The sequence below is a fragment of the Bos grunniens genome, chromosome 10 (assembly GCF_055505025.1).
Source record: "Bos grunniens cultivar Pamir isolate PY7600 chromosome 10, Bosgru_T2T1.0, whole genome shotgun sequence".
NCBI lineage: Eukaryota > Metazoa > Chordata > Mammalia > Artiodactyla > Bovidae > Bos > Bos grunniens.
In genome coordinates, this window is record NC_141174.1 from 31,072,867 (window position 1) to 31,089,897 (window position 17,031).

Here is a 17,031-nt window from a genome sequence, read left to right on the forward strand (position 1 = left end):
GAATAGTTGTTGGAGAGGCTGGAAGCCACCCTGGTGGCTACCACTGGGAAATGTGGAAGGTGTAAATGGTAGAGTGACACCATGGAGTACAGCATGGGGTACAACATAAAGCAAGTAAAAGCAATGGAATAAATGCACACATGGCAACATCCTAGAGCACAGTGATGAGTGAAGAAAGGAAATGATGAACTATAACACAATTCTGTTTAGATACACTTAAATTTATGTGCATAGAAGATAGTGTTCATTTTGCCCACAGGGAATCCCAGATAATGTGATTAGACACAGGCTGGAAAACTATGTTTGGTTTATTTAAAGATTTTGAAACACAAGATGGAGAATTTCAGCAGCAACCTGTGTCCATTGATGGATAAAGAAAATGTGGTATATAAATATTGATACAATGCAATAACTCGGCCATTAAAAAAATCTTGCCACTTGAGACAACATGGATGGATCTAGAGGGGTATTATGCTAAGTGAAATGTGTCAGACAAAGAAAACTACCACATAATCTCACTTATATGTGTAATCTAAAAAACAAAACAAAACAACAGACACATAGCCACAGACAACAAACAGGTGACTGATGGGAGGGGGCAAAATAGGTGAAGGGGATTCAGAGGTACAAACCTCTAGTTGTAAACCCCTGTGGGTTTGTTCCCATTGTCTGTTGTTTTTCTTGGATTTTGATCATGTTGTCTTATCTCCTCAGGTGTTTTTAGATTTTCCAACATAAATATGAAAAATTATAAAAATAATTATAAGGTCCAGAGAAGATTTATATTTGCTCAGGGTAGTAGCTAGGTACACTACAAATCCAGGATCACCTTAATCCAGTTTTGAAAAGATTTGGGCTTAGTTCAGTCGTGTCTGACTCTTTGCGACCCAACGGACTGGAGCCCACCAGGCTCCTCTGTCCTTGGGATTTTCCAGGCAATAATATTGGAGTGGGCTGCCATTTCCTTCTCTAGGAGGTCTTCCCGATCCAGAATCAAACCAGGGTCTCCTGCATTGCAGGCAGATTCTTTACCAGGTGAGCTACCAGGGAAGCCCCCTTGACAAGATTGCAAAGATTCAAAATTGATCAATTTTTTTTTCACCCTCCTTCTTTGGAGAGCCCCGGACTCCATCTTTAATGCTTTAACTTAGTAGGAAGTCTGCCAAAAGTGTTAGTTGTCTTCCCAGCCACCTCCTCCTGAATCAGCCAATGTTCCTAGAAGAAAAGCAGCTCAAATGCTGAGCTCAGGTCTTGAAGTTTCATTCTACCTTGGGTCTTGGTGATATAATCCTTCACTGTCTTCTTGATTCACTGATACTTTTGACACAGATTTAAAAATTTTTTGCACAGCTTCCACAGTTCTCTGTGAGAAGTTTGATGTGAATTATGTGTGTACTACTAAAAGTGGAAGTCAGAGAAGCTGGTTTCAGGGCAAGTTCAATAAGGTCAAGCTATTTTGATTGTATCAGATGGAGATAAATGGTTACATACACAGATGCAGTGCTAAGAGAGGTTGAGTACATGTATTTGAACATCATTAATTTATTGATGATATGTAAGGTTTTGGGAGTGAATGCGATTGTCTATGATGAAATGTAGAATAAGAAGAGGTGGCCTGAACCATTTATGAAGAAATTCCAAAATTCAGACAGAGGTCAGACAGAAAAGGAAAAGCAGCAAAGGCGACTGAGGAGTAGTCAGGGAGACAAGAAGAAAATAAAGATCATGTGGTGTCAGGGAAGTCCAAAAGAAATAAAGAAGGTGACTCAAGCAGTTGTCAAAAGTGTCAAGTGCTGCTTAAGAAAGTGAAGTTGCTCAGTCATATCAGACTCTTTGTGACCCCATGGACTGTAGCCTACCAGGATCCTCTGTCCACGGGTTTTTCCCAGGCAAGAATACTGGAGTGGGTTGCCAAATAAGACAGGAACATAGGAGGGAGGAGCCAAGATGGCGGAGGAGTAGGACGGGGAGAACACTTTCTCCCCCACAAATTCATCAAAAGAGCATTTAAACGTCAAGTAAATTCCACAAAACAACTTCTGAATGCCGGCAGAGGACATCAGGCACCCAGAAAAGCAACCCAACTCTTCGAAAGGAGGTAGGAAAAAATATAAAAGACAAAAAAAAAAGAGACAAAGAGGGAGGGACGGAGTTCCGTCCCGGGAAGGGAGTCTTAAAAAGAGAGAAGTTTCCAAACACCAGGAAACCTTCTCACTGCCGAATCTGTGCCGAGCTTTGGAAGCACAAAGGGCAACATAACAGGGAGAAAAAATAAACAATTAAAACTCGCAGATTGCGAGCCCTACGGTAACTCCCCCAGCGGATAAGCAGCGCAGACGCCTGCACACGCCATTAGCAAGCGGGGGCTGGGCAGGGAGGCGCGTTGCGGGCTGCATCGCTCAGAGTAAGAATCTGGCCTGAATACCCTGAGCACTATCTGAGCGAAATAATTTGGGCTAGCAAACCAGGCTGTGGGATATCTACCACGCGAAAAGCCAGCCCCAACCTAAGACACCGCCAGGCCCGCGCACGGAACAAAGGACTGAACAGAGATAGCCGGCTGCAGACCTTCCCCCTCCGGTAACAGGCAGCCAGAGCCGGCAGGGGACAATCGCAGCCCCAGAGAGACATTATCTATAAAACTGTAAGCAGGCTTCTTTGCTAACTAAAACTTCTTGGGGGTCTGGATGGTCAACATCTGCCTGAGAAGGTGCGCCGGTTTTACACCCAGATAACTGAGTGGCGGGGAGGCGATAAGTCGCAGCATTGGCGTTCGCCAAACACCTCATCACCTGAGCTGCTTGGACCTGGGAAGAGCACAAAATGCAGGCCCAACAGAGTCTGCGCCTCTGAGGACTACCCGAGTGCCTGAACCTGAGCGGCTTGGACCTGGGAGGTACATGCAGCCCAGGGCCGGCCTCGGATTGTTCTCGGCGGAACAACCTAGAGCCCGAGCAGTGTGGGCAGGGAGGCTACATGCGCCGTGAATGGGGGCAGACCCAGTGTGGCTGAGGCACTGCGAGCGCACGCCAGTGCTATTTGTTTGCAGCATCCCTCCCTCCCTCCCCACAGCGCGACTGAACAAGTGAGCCTAAAAAAAAAAAAAAAAGTTTCCCCCACCGTCTCCTTTGTGTCAGGGCGGAAGCCAGACACTGAAGAGACCAGCAAACAGAAGAAGTTATAACAGAGGGAAACGCCTTGGAAGCTACAGGCAATAGATTAAAACCCCGTGGTTACTACGGACTACATAGGAAGGGGCCTATAGATCTTGAGAAATATAAGTCGGACCAAGGAACTAGCCAAAAATGAACTGAACCCACCATACAACAAAACCAGAGAAAGTCCTAGATATATTTTTACTATTTTTATGATCATTCTTTTTTTTTTAATTAAAAAAAAATTTTTTTAAGTCTTCTATTGTTCCTTTAATTTTCACTTTTATAACCTATTACTTTGCAAAAAAAAAAAAAGACCCTATTTTTTTCTTCTTCAGCAAACTTCATATATATATATATTTTATAATTTTTTGACCTTGTGGTTTTTTTTTTTTTCTTCTTCTTCTTTTCTTTAACATTGTATTTTTGAAATTCCAAACTCTACTCTAGTTTTTTAATTTTAGCTTTTTGGTATATGTTATCAATTTTGTACCTACAGTTTTTCTTTATAATTTCTGTGACTTTTTTTTTTTTTTTTTTCTGTTTCATTCTCTTCTTCTTTTATATAACATTGTATATCTGAAATTCCAAACTCTACTCTAGATTTTTAATTTATGCTTTTTGGTATTTGATATCAAATTTGTACCTGTATTTTCTTTATAATTTTTGCGACATTGTTTTTGTTTGTTTGTTTTCTCTATGTTTCTTCTTCCTTTTTTTTAACATTGTATTTTTGAAATTCCAAACTCTACTCTAGATTTTTAATTTTTGCTTTTTGGTATTAGTTATCAAATTTGTACCTGTATTTTCTTTATAATTTTCACGACCTTGTTTGTTTTTCTTTGTTCGTTTTTTCTCTCTTTCTTTTCCTTCTTCTTTTCTTTAACATCGTATTTTTGAAATTCCAAACTCTACTCTAGATTTTTAATTTTTGCTTTTATGTATTTGTTACCAATTTTGTACCTTTAAGAACCCAATGTTCAGGACCCATTTTTCACTACGGAGTGAGATTACTGGCTTGACTGCTCTCTCTCCCTTTGGACTCTCCTTTTTCTCCACCAGGTCGCCTGTGTCTCCTCCCTAACCCCTCTCTACTCTACCCAACTCTGTGAGTTTATGTGTGTTCCAGATGGTGGAGAACACTTAGGGAACTGATTACTGGCTGGATCTGTCTCCCTCCTTTTCATTCCCCCCTTTTATCCCTCTGGCCACCTCTGTCTCCTTCCTCCTTCTTCTCTTCTCTGTATAACTCCGTGAACATCTCTGAGTGGTCCAGTTGTGGAGTGCACATAAGGAAGTGACTACTGGCTACCCCACTCTCTCCACTATTGATTCCACCTCATCTCAATTGGGTCACCTCTAACTCCCTCCTCCCTCTTCTCTTCTCCATGTAACACTGTGAACCTCTCTGAGTGACCCTCACAGTAGAGAAACTTTTCATCTTTAACGTAGATGTTTTATCAATGGTGCTGTATAGAAGGAGAAGTTTTGAAACTACTGTAAAAATAAGACCGATAACTGGAAGCAGGAGGCTTAAGTCCAAACCCTGACTCCAGGGAACTCCTGACTCCAAGGAACATTAATTGACAGGAGCTCATCAAACGCCTCCAAACCGACACTGAAACCAAGCACCACACAAGGGCTAACAAGTTCCAGGGCAAGACATACCAAGCAAATTCTCCAGCAACAAAGGAGCACAGCCCTGAGCTTCAAGATACAAGCTGCCCAAAGTCATCCCAAAACCATAGACATCTCATAACTCATTACTGGACACCCACCAGAACACTGACACAAGCTTCCCTAACCAGGAAACCTTGACAAGCCACCTGTACAAACCCACACACAGCGAGGAAAAGCCACAATAAAGAGAACTCCACAAACTGCCAGAATATAGAAAGGACACCCCAAACTCAGCAATTTAAACAAGATGAAGAGACAGAGGAATACCCAGCAGATAAAGGAACAGGATAAAAACCCACCAAACCAAACAAAAGAGGAAGAGATAGGGAATCTACCTGATAAAGAATTCCAAATAATGATAGTGAAATTGATCCAAAATCTTGAAATCAAAATGGAATCACAGATAAATAGCTTGGAGACTAAGATTGAGAAGATGCAAGAAAGGTTTAACAAGGACCTAGAAGAAATAAAAGAGAGTCAATATAAAATGAATAATGCAATAAATGAAATTAAAAACACTCTGGAGGCAACAAATAGTAGAATAACAGAGGCAGAAGATAGGATTAGTGAATTAGAAGATAGAATGGTAGAAATAAATGAATCAGAGAGGATAAAAGAAAAACGAATTAAAAGAAATGAGGACAATCTCAGAGACCTCCAGGACAATATTAAATGCTACAACATTCGAATCATAGAGGTCCCAGAAGAAGACAAAAAGAAAGACCGTGAGAAAATACTTGAGGAGATAATAGTTGAAAACTTCCCTAAAATGGGGAAGGAAATAATCACCCAAGTCCAAGAAACCCAGAGAGTCCCAAACAGGATAAACCCAAGGCGAAACACCCCAAGACACATATTAATCAAATTAACAAAGATCAAACACAACAAATATTAAAAGCAGCAAGGGAAAAACAACAAATAACACACAAGGGAATTCCCCTAAGGATAACAGCTGATCTTTCAATAGAAACTCTTCAAGCCAGGAGGGAATGGCAAGACATACTTAAAACGATGAAAGAAAATAACCTACAGCCCAGATTATTGTACCCAGCAAGGATTTCATTCAAGTATGAAGGAGAAATCAAAAGCTTTTCAGACAAGCAAAAGCTGAGAGAATTCTGCACCACCAAACCAGCTCTCCAACAAATACTAAAGGATATTCTCTAGACAGGAAACACAAAAACGGTGTATAAGTTCGAACCCAAAACAATAAAGTAAATGGCAACGGGATCATACTTATCAGTAATTACCTTAAACGTAAATGGGTTGAATGCCCCAACCAAAAGACAAAGACTGGCTGAATGGATACAAAAACAAGACCCCTACATATGTCGTCTACAAGAGACCCACCTCAAAACAGGGGACACATACAGACTGAAAGTGAAGGGCTGGAAAAAGATTTTCCATGCAAATAGGGACCAAAAGAAAGCAGGAGTAGCAATACTCATATCAGATAAAATAGACTTTAAAACAAAGGCTGTGAAGAGAGACAAAGAAGGTCACTACATAATGATCAAAGGATCAATCCAAGAAGAAGATATAACAATTATAAATATATATGCACCCAACACGGGAGCACCACAGTACGTAAGACAAATACTAACAAGTATGAAAGGAGAAATTAACAATAACACAATAATAGTGGGAGACTTTAATACCCCACTCACACCTATGGATAGATCAACTAAACAGAAAATTAACAAGGAAACACAAACTTTAAATGATACAGTAGACCAGTTAGACCTAATTGATATCTATAGGACATTCCATCCCAAAACAATGAATTTTACCTTTTTCTCAAGCGCACATGGAACCTTCTCCAGGATAGATCACATCCTGGGCCATAAAGCTAGCCTTGGTAAATTCAAAAAAATAGAAATAATTCCAAGCATCTTTTCTGACCACAATGCAGTAAGATTAGATCTCAATTACAGGAGAAAAACGATTAAAAATTCCAACATATGGAGGCTGAACAACACGCTGCTGAATAACCAACAAATCACAGAAGAAATCAAAAAAGAAATCAAAATTTGCATAGAAACGAATGAAAATGAAAACACAACAACCCAAAACCTGTGGGACACGGTAAAAGCAGTCCTAAGGGGAAAGTTCATAGCAATACAGGCATACCTCAAGAAACAAGAAAAAAGTCAAATAAACAACCTAACTCTACACCTAAAGCAACCAGAAAAGGAAGAAATGAAGAACCCCAGGGTTAGTAGAAGGAACGAAATCTTAAAAATTAGAGCAGAAATAAATGCAAAAGAAACAAAAGAGACCATAGCAAAAATCAACAAAACCAAAAGCTGGTTCTTTGAAAGGATAAATAAAATTGACAAACCATTAGCCAGACTCATCAAGAAACAAAGGGAGAAAAATCAAATCAATAAAATTAGAAATGAAAATGGAGAGATCACCACAGACAACACAGAAATACAAAGGATCATAAGAGACTACTATCAACAATTATATGCCAATAAAATGGACAACGTGGAAGAAATGGACAAATTCTTAGAAAAGTACAACTTTCCAAAACTCGACCAGGAAGAAATAGAAAATCTTAACAGACCCATCACAAGCACGGAAATTGAAACTGAAATCAAAAATCTTCCAGCAAACAAAAATCCAGGTCCAGATGGCTTCACAGCTGAATTCTACCAAAAATTTAGAGGAGAGCTAACACCTATCCTGCTCAAACTCTTCCAGAAAATTGCAGAGGAAGGTAAACTTCCAAACTCATTCTATGAGGCCACCATCACCCTAATACCAAAACCTGACAAAGATCCCACAAAAAAAGAAAACTACAGGCCAATATCACTGATGAACATAGATGCAAAAATCCTTAACAAAATTCTAGCAACCAGAATCCAACAACACATTAAAAAGATCATACACCATGACCAAGTGGGCTTTATCCCAGGGATGCAAGGATTCTTCAATATCCGCAAATCAATCAATGTAATACACCACATTAACAAATTGAAAAATAAAAACCATATGATTATCTCAATAGATGCAGAGAAAGCCTTTGACAAAATTCAACACCCATTTATGATAAAAACTCTCCAGAAAGCAGGAATAGAAGGAACATACCTCAACATAATAAAAGCTATATATGACAAACCCACAGCAAACATTATCCTCAATGGTGAAAAATTGAACGCATTTCCTCTAAAGTCAGGAACAAGACAAGGGTGCCCACTTTCACCATTACTATTCAACATAGTTTTGGAAGTTTTGGCCACAGCAATCAGAGCAGAAAAAGAAATAAAAGGAATCCAAATTGGAAAAGAAGAAGTAAAACTCTCACTATTTGCAGATGACATGATCCTCTACATAGAAAACCCTAAAGACTCCACCAGAAAATTACTAGAACTAATCAATGACTATAGTAAAGTTGCAGGATATAAGATCAACACACAGAAATCCCTTGCATTCCTATACACTAATAATGAGAAAACAGAAAGAGAAATTAAGGAAACAATTCCATTCACCATTGCAACGGAAAGAATAAAATACTTAGGAATATATCTACCTAAAGAAACTAAAGACCTATATATAGAAAACTATAAAACACTGGTGAAAGAAATCAAAGAGGACACTAATAGATGGAGAAATATACCATGTTCATGGATTGGAAGAATCAATATAGTGAAAATGAGTATACTACCCAAAGCAATCTATAGATTCAATGCAATCCCTATCAAGCTACCAACAGTATTCTTCACAGAGCTAGAACAAATAATTTCACAATTTGTATGGAAATACAAAAAACCTCGAATAGCCAAAGCGATCTTGAGAAAGAAGAATGGAACTGGAGGAATCAACCCACCTGACTTCAGGCTCTACTACAAAGCCACAGTTATCAAGACAGTATGGTACTGGCACAAAGAAAGAAATATAGATCAATGGAACAAAATAGAAAGCCCAGAGATAAATCCATGCACCTATGGACACCTTATCTTTGACAAAGGAGGCAAGAATATACAATGGATTAAAGACAATCTCTTTAACAAGTGGTGCTGGGAAATCTGGTCAACCACTTGTAAAAGAATGAAACTAGAACACTTTCTAACACCATACACAAAAATAAACTCAAAATGGATTAAAGATCTAAACATAAGACCAGAAACTATAAAACTCCTAGAGGAGAACATAGGCAAAACACTCTCCAACATACATCACAGCAGGATCCTCTATGACCCACCTCCCAGAATATCGGAAATAAAAGCAAAAATAAACAAATGGGACCTAATTAACCTTAAAAGCTTCTGCACATCAAAGGAAACTATAAGCAAGGTGAAAAGACAGCCTTCAGAATGGGAGAAAATAATAGCAAATGAAGCAACTGACAAACAACTAATCTCAAAAATAAACAAGCAACTCCTCCAGCTCAACTCCAGAAAAATAAATGACCCAATCAAAAAATGGGCCAAAGAACTAAATAGACATTTCTCCAAAGAAGACATACAGATGGCTAACAAACACATGAAAAGATGCTCAACATCACTCATTATCAGAGAAATGCAAATCAAGACCACTATGAGGTACCATTTCACACCAGTCAGAATGGCTGCGATCCAAAAGTCTACAAATAATAAATGTTGGAGAGGGTGTGGAGGAAAGGGAACCCTCTTACACTGTTGGTGGGAATGCAAACTAGTCCAGCCACTATGGAGAACAGTGTGGAGATTCCTTAAAAAATTGGAAATAGAACTGCCTTATGATCCAGCAATCCCACTGCTGGGTATACACACTGAGGAAACCAGAAGGGAAAGAGACACGTGTACCCCAATGTTCATCGCAGCACTGTTTATAATAGCCAGGACATGGAAGCAACCTAGATGTCCATCAGCAGATGAATGGATAAGAAAGCTGTGGTACATATACACAATGGAGTATTACTCAGCCATTAAAAAGAATACATTTGAATCAGTTCTAATGAGGTGGGTGAAACTGGAGCCTATTATACAGAGTGAAGTAAGCCAGAAGGAAAAACACCAATACAGTATACTAACGCATATATATGGAATTTAGAAAGATGATAACAATAACCCTGTGTACGAGACAGCAAAAGTGACGCTGATGTATGGAACAGTCTTATGGACTCTGTGGGAGAGGGAGAGGGTGGGAAGATTTGGGAGAATGGCATTGAAACATGTAAAATATCATGTATGAAACGAGATGCCAGTCCAGGTTCAATGCACGATACTGGATGCTTGGGGCTAGTGCACTGGGACGACCCAGAGGGATGGTATGGGGAGGCAGGAGGGAGGAGGGTTCAGGATGGGGAGCACATGTATACCTGTGATGGATTCATTTTGATATTTGGCAAAACTAATACAATTATGTAAAGTTAAAAAAAAAAAAGACAAGAACATAAAAGTAACTATAGTGGACCCTTGAACAGTGCTGTATATAATTTATAGTAGGCCCTATGTTTCCATGAAAACGATTTCAGACCTGTAGTAGCTTAGCATTTACTAATGAAAAGAATCCATGTACAAGTGAACCTGCACAGTTCAAACCTACGTTGTTCAAGGGTCAACTGTAGTTGGTTTGATGATATGAAAGTAAATAATGACTTTAATAAAAACTTTATTTTGGGGGAACAGTAGAAATGGAATCCAAACAGGAACACTTTGATAAGTGAATGAAGGTGAGAAAACTTGGCCATGAATGAATGGAGACATTGTGGCAGTTTGAGAAGAATCCATGGTAAAGGGAAAGCGTGGCATGGTACTATTATAGTACTGTAAATCTTTAAACCACTTAAAATGCCTATTATTTGAGGGATACTCTAATACTCTGTTATTTATATCTATCAAAGTTATATGATCACTAAAACGGATAATTAGTGTTTCTTAATGATATGAGAAAATTTCCATCAGTGACAAAAAAGATATATACATAATAAATATATGTGTGTGTGTATGTATGTACTGTTGCTGTTTAGTTACTGAGTCGTGTTCAACTTTTGCAACTCCATGGACTGTAGCCCGCCAGACTTCTCTGTCTATATGTATATATATGTATTTTTTTTCCAGCTAATACATCTCAATTACATAAATCATAAGCCTGAGATCCAAACTCAGATGTAACACCAAATCCCATTTTAATAACTCTATATTGCTTTCCCCAAAATGACTAACACACAAATCTTGTGAATTCATTAACTGAAATTAGTCCAAAAAAGTATCCTTTAACATTGCTGTACTGAACTGTTCCACATAATAAAGGAATAAGAGTAATAAAAACCTAATTGGTACATTTCAAATAATTTCAGTCATTACTATAGAGAATGTATTATTGTACTCCCAAGCCAGGAGGCTACTACAGACTAAATAAAGGGTACTATAGATGAAAACAATAAAGGACAGAATAAAGGTAGAATAAAGGCACAATAAAGGACAGAAATGGTATGGGTGTAACAGAAGCAGAAGATATTAAGAAAAGGTGGCAAGAATACACAGACCAACTATGCAAAAGATATCTTAATGACCCAGATAACCACGATGGTGTGATCACTCACCTAGAGCCAGACATTCTGGAATGCAAAGTGAAGTGGGCCTCAGGAAGCATCACTACAAACAAAGCTAGTAGAGATGATGGAATTCCAGCTGAGCTATTTCAAATCCTATGATGCTACTGTGAAAGTGCTGCACTGAATATGCCAGCAAATTTGGAAAACTCAGCAACAGCCACAGGACTGGAAAAGGTCAGTTTTCATTCCAATCTCAAAGAAAGGCAATGCCAAAGAATGTTCAAACTCCTGCACAATTGCATTCATTTCACATACTAGTAAAGTAATGCTCAAAATTCTCCAAGCTAGGCTTCAACAGTACGTGAACCAAGAACTTCCTGATGTTCAAGCTGGATTTAGAAAAGGCAGAGGAACCAGAGATCAAATTGCCACATTCGTTGGATTATAGAAAAAGCAAGAGAATTTCAGGAAAACATCTGCATCTTTGATTACGCTAAAGCCTTTGACTGTGTGGATCTCAACAAACTGTGGAAGATTCTTAAAGAGATGGGAATACCAGACTGCCTTACTTGCATCCTGAGAAATCTGTATGCAGGTCAAGAAGTAACAGCTAGAACCAGACATGGAACAATGGACTGGTTCCAAATTGGGAAAGGAATACGTCAAGGCTGTATATTGTCATCCTGCTTATTTAACTTATATGCAGAGTACATCATACAAAATGCTGGGCTGGATGAAGCATAGCTGGAATCAAGATTGCCAGGAGAAATATCAATAACCTCAGAACTGTAGATGACACCACTCTTATGGCAGAAAGTGAAGAGGAACTAAAGAGCCTCTTGATGAAGGTGAAAGGACAGTGAAAAAGTTGGCTTAAAATTCAACATTCAGAAAACTAAGCTCATGGCATCTGGTCCCATCACTTCATGGCAAATAGATGGGGAAACAACTGAAACAGTGAGAGACTTTATTTTCTTGGGCTCAAAAATCACTGCAGATGGTGACTGCAGCCGTAAAATTAAAAAATGCTTGCTCCTTGGAAGAAAAGCTATGATCACCATATTAAAAATATGACAGTATATTAAAAAGCAGAGACATTACTTTGCCAACAAAGGTCCATATAGTCAAAGCTATGGTTTTTCCAGAGTTGGACCATAAAGAAGGCTGAGTGCCAAAGAATTGATGTTTTTGAACTGTGGTGTTGGAGAAGACTCTTGAGAGTCCCATGGACTGCAAGGAGATCCAACCAGTCCATCCTAAAGGAAATCAGTACTGAATATTCATTGGAAGGACTGATGCTGAAGCTGAAGCTCCAATACTTTGGCCATCTGATGTGAAGAGCTGACTCATGAGAAAAGACCCTAATGCTGGGAAAGACTGAAGGCAGGAGGAGAAGGGGATGACAGAGAATTAGATGGTTGGATGCCATCACCAACTCAATGGACATGAGTTTGAGCAAGCTCTGGGAGTTTGTAAAGGACAGGGAAGCCTGGTATGCTGCAATCCATGGGGTCACAAAGAGTTGGACACGACTGAGAGACTGAACAACAACATAGAGGAAAATAAAGGTGTAGAGAAAATTCATCTCAAATGATGCAGATTCATTATTTATCCTCCTTGTAAGTTCCTGTAAAAAGTTCCTAAGCAGCAAAAGAATGAAAATAAAACCCTGATCACATTACGAAAATTTTTCTATCTGTTTTTGGCTTGAGTTCAAACAACTTAAGACAATAGTAACTGGTAGTCGTATTGGGCAAGTGATTCTTCAGAATCAGTATATTCAGTGGAAAAGAAATGCACAATGAGCCAGATCTACAGAATGGCCTCTAACAGTCATAATCAGATTACCTTAATGTTGCTAATTCTGCTAAGTATTCACATGATGAATGGGATGAACCCTTTTCCTTTTAAATATATCAAAAGGATATTTAGAAAAAAATTTAAAAAATTTTTGGAAGAGACTTTATTCAAAGTTTTTAAGGTTTCTGAATTGAAGTATATGAAAAGAAACTGAATAGATTATATGAAAACATTCAGAGCATGTTAAATGTTAAAATAAACAGCACAAAGTTTGAAAATACTATAAAATTTAATATATTTCAAATAAATATATATACATTTTGTAACCTTCAGTAGGATCCATTATTATTACATAAAAAACACTGATATGTATATCTTTTAAGCATGTAAAAATTACATAGTTGTTGACTACTCTAAGGCAAGTCACTTATCACACATTAAAGAAAGCATTAAAAAATTCATTTTATAATCTTATACAAATGTTTTATATTTACCAAAGCCTACCACAATCCATAGGGCACAAATATTGGCCAACTAATTCTAACTTTTATCTTATACATAAAGTTGTTGTTTTATACCACTACGTTATCTAAGAAAATCAACTTTATAGAGCTTAGCTTTTCTCAGGCATCTGACTTGTGGGAGGAGAGAGGGAAGTCCAGTGAAGTACAAGGAATCACAATGATAACTTTTCTAGAATGAAAAAATAAACACATCTCATTTGCTCACAATACATTTACAAGTCAAATGGCCTCTAAACCAAATGTATATGGAGAGGTTTTGAAGAATAAATTGGATATCCCAGGGGAGGATCAGCTGCTTGTATTGTAAGGTTCCTTAAAAGTAGTGGATGAGCTTGTATACTATAACGTTCCTCATCATCATTTGTGGCATAAAGCAATTCCCATGAAAGATTGGCCCACTGACCTCTAACAGCTTCAGCATTTAACTTCCCAACATGGATCAATAATTCTTGAAGGGTAAGTACTCTCCCAGTGTAAACTCCCTGTAAAGAAGAAAGGAGGTTGGAGGCAAAGAAAAAGAAGAGAAGATTATATTCAGGCCTTTATTTATAAACTTAGAGAAAAACTCCATTGTAGTTAAGCAAACTTAAATAGAAAGTAGTATATCAAAATGTACACGAGTTGCTTGTCTTCAAAATAAAGAATCACTTCTATTTGGTTGCTCTCCGACTAAGCGTGAAATAAAAAAATTTCCTGACAGACACTGTACTCACTTCTTACTTTCTTCTCTATTCCCTCACTCCATGTGGCCTCAGCAAAATGTAAGTCATAAATATTAGTCAGTGAACAATCATCCAATTATTGAGATATATTTCATATTCCAAATAATTTAATGGCATTTTAGTATATTCAGATATGTGTAACCATCTTCACAATTTCTGGATATTTTCAGGACCTCAAAAAGAAACTGTACTCTTAAGCTATCACCCTCCTATCCCTAATTCCCCCAGTCATAAGCAACCACTAATGGTTGAGTAGTAGTCGTGTGTGTGTACATCTTTATCCATTCAGCTGTCAGTGGATATTTAGGTTGCTTCCATGTCTTGGCTATTGGTAAAGAGTGCTGCTATAACACTGGGGTGCATGGATCTTCTTGATTAGAGTTTTTGTCTTCTTTCAGATATATGTCCAGGACTAGGATTACTGGATATGGTAACTATTTTTAGTTCTTTATGGAACTTTTGTACTGCTCTCCATAGTGGCTGTACCTATTTACCTCCCCACCAACAATATAAGAGGGTTCCTTGAACTCTCCACACTCTCTCCAGCATTTATTATTTGTGGATTTTTTTGATATTCGCTATTTTGACTGGTCTGAGGTGATATCTCATTGCAGTTTTGATTTATGTTTCTCTAGTAACTGGCAATACCGAACATTTTTCATGTTCCCTGATACCATGAGTATGATGTTAGCTACGAGTGTCATATGTGGCCTTTATTATGTTGAGGTATGTTCCCTTTATACCCCTACCTTCTGGAAAGTATTTACCATAAATGGATGGTGAATTTTGTCAAAACCCTTTTCTGCATTTATTGAGATTATCAAATATTTTAATTTGTTAATGTAGTGTATCACATTTATTTTTTTGTGGATATTAAAGAATCCTTGCATTCCTCAGAAAAATCCCACTTGATCATGGTATATGATCTTCTAAATGTATTGTTGGGATAAGTGGACTAGTATTTCAATGAAAATTTTTACATCTATGTTCATCATTGATACTGGCCTGTTTTATTTTTTTGGAGGCTAATTACAATACTGTGGTGGTTTTTGCCATACATTGACATGAATCAGCCATGGGTGTACATGTGTTCCCCATCCTTACCCTCCCTCCCACTGCCTTCCCATCCCATCCCTCAGGGTTATCCCAGTGCACCAACCCTGAGCACCTGCCTCATGCATCAAACCTGGACTGGTGATCTATTTCACATATGATAATATTCATGTTTCAATGCTAGTCTCTCAAATCATCCCACCCTCACCTTCTCCTACAAAGTCCAATAGTCTGTTCTTTACATCTGTGTATCACATATAGGGTCATCATTACCATCTTTCTAAATTCCATATATATGAGTTAATATACTGTTTTGGTGCTTTTCTTTCTGACTTACTTCACTCTGTATAATAGGTTCCAGTTACATCCACCTCATTAGAACTGATTCAAATGCATTCTTTTTAACAGTTGAGTAATATTCCATTGTGTATATGTACCACAGCTTTCTTTTTTTGGTACTACAACTTTCTTATCCATTCATATGCCGATGGACATCTAGGTTGCTTCCATGTCCTGGCTATTGTAAACAGTGCTGCAATGAACACTGGGGTACACGTGTCTCTTTCAATTCTGGTTTCCTTGGTGTGTATGCCCAGCAGTGGGATTGCTGGGTCGTATGGCAGTTCTATTTCCAGTTTTTTAAGGAATCTCCACATTGTTCTCCATAGTGGCTGTACTAGTTTGCATTCCCACCAACAGTGTAAGAGGGTTCTTTTTCTCCGCACCTTCTCCAGCATTTGTTATTTGTAGACTTTTTGATAGCTGCCATGCTGTCCAGCGTGAGATGGTACCTCATTGTGGTTTTGATTTGCATTTCTCTGATAATGAGTGATGTTGAGCATCCTCTTTTCATGTGTTTGTTAGCCATTTGTATCTCTTCTTTGGAGAAATGTCTGTTTAGTTCTTTGGCCCATTTTTGGATTGGGTCACTTATTTTTCTGGAATTGAGCTTCAGGAGTTGCTTGTATATTTTTGAGATTAATTCTTTGTCAGTTGCTTCATTTGCTATTATTTTCTCCCATTCTGAAGGTTATCTTTTCACCTTGCTTCTAGTTTCTTTTGTTGTGCAAAAGCATTTAAGATTAATTAGGTCCCATTTATTTTTGCTTTTATTTCCATTACTCTGGGAGGTGGGTCATAGATAATCCTGCTATGATTTATGTCAGAGTGTTTTGCATATGTTTTCCTCTAGGAGTTTTATAGTTTCTGGTCTTACATTTAGATCTTTAATCCATTTTGAGTTTATTTTTGTGTATGCTGTTAGAAAGTGTTCTAGTTTCATTCTTCTACAAGTGGTTGACCAGTTTCCCCAGCACTGTTAAAGAGGTTAGAGAGATTGTCTTTTCTCCATTGTATATTCTTGCCTCCTTTGTCAAGGATAAGGTGTCCATAGGTGCGTGGATTTATCTCTGGGCTTTCTATTTTGTTCCACTGATCTATGTTTCTGTCTTTGTGCCAGTACCATACTGTCTTGATGACTGCTGCTTTGTAGTATGGCCTGAGGTCAGGCAGATTGATTCCTCCACTTCCATTCTTCCTCAAGATTGCTTTGGCTATTCGAGGTTTTTTGTAATTCCATAGAAATTGTGAAATTATTTGTTCTAATTCTCTGA

General features: G+C 38.2%; 1 protein-coding gene across 12 annotated transcripts in view; it reads right to left on the bottom strand.

The window, feature by feature from the left end:
* Positions 1-13,389: 13,389 nt before the first annotated feature.
* PCNX4 (pecanex 4) overlaps positions 13,390-17,031 on the bottom strand; it is a 38,950-nt gene continuing 35,308 nt past the window's right edge. For all 12 annotated transcript variants that reach the window (XR_015134250.1, XR_015134249.1, XR_015134248.1 and 9 more), the window contains one exon: positions 13,390-14,125. Coding sequence is in view for 7 of the 12 variants with exons in the window: in XM_086320429.1 (XP_086176555.1) it covers positions 13,874-14,125 (252 nt within the window). In the remaining 5 variants the exon portion in view is untranslated. The remainder of the gene's footprint in view (positions 14,126-17,031) is intronic.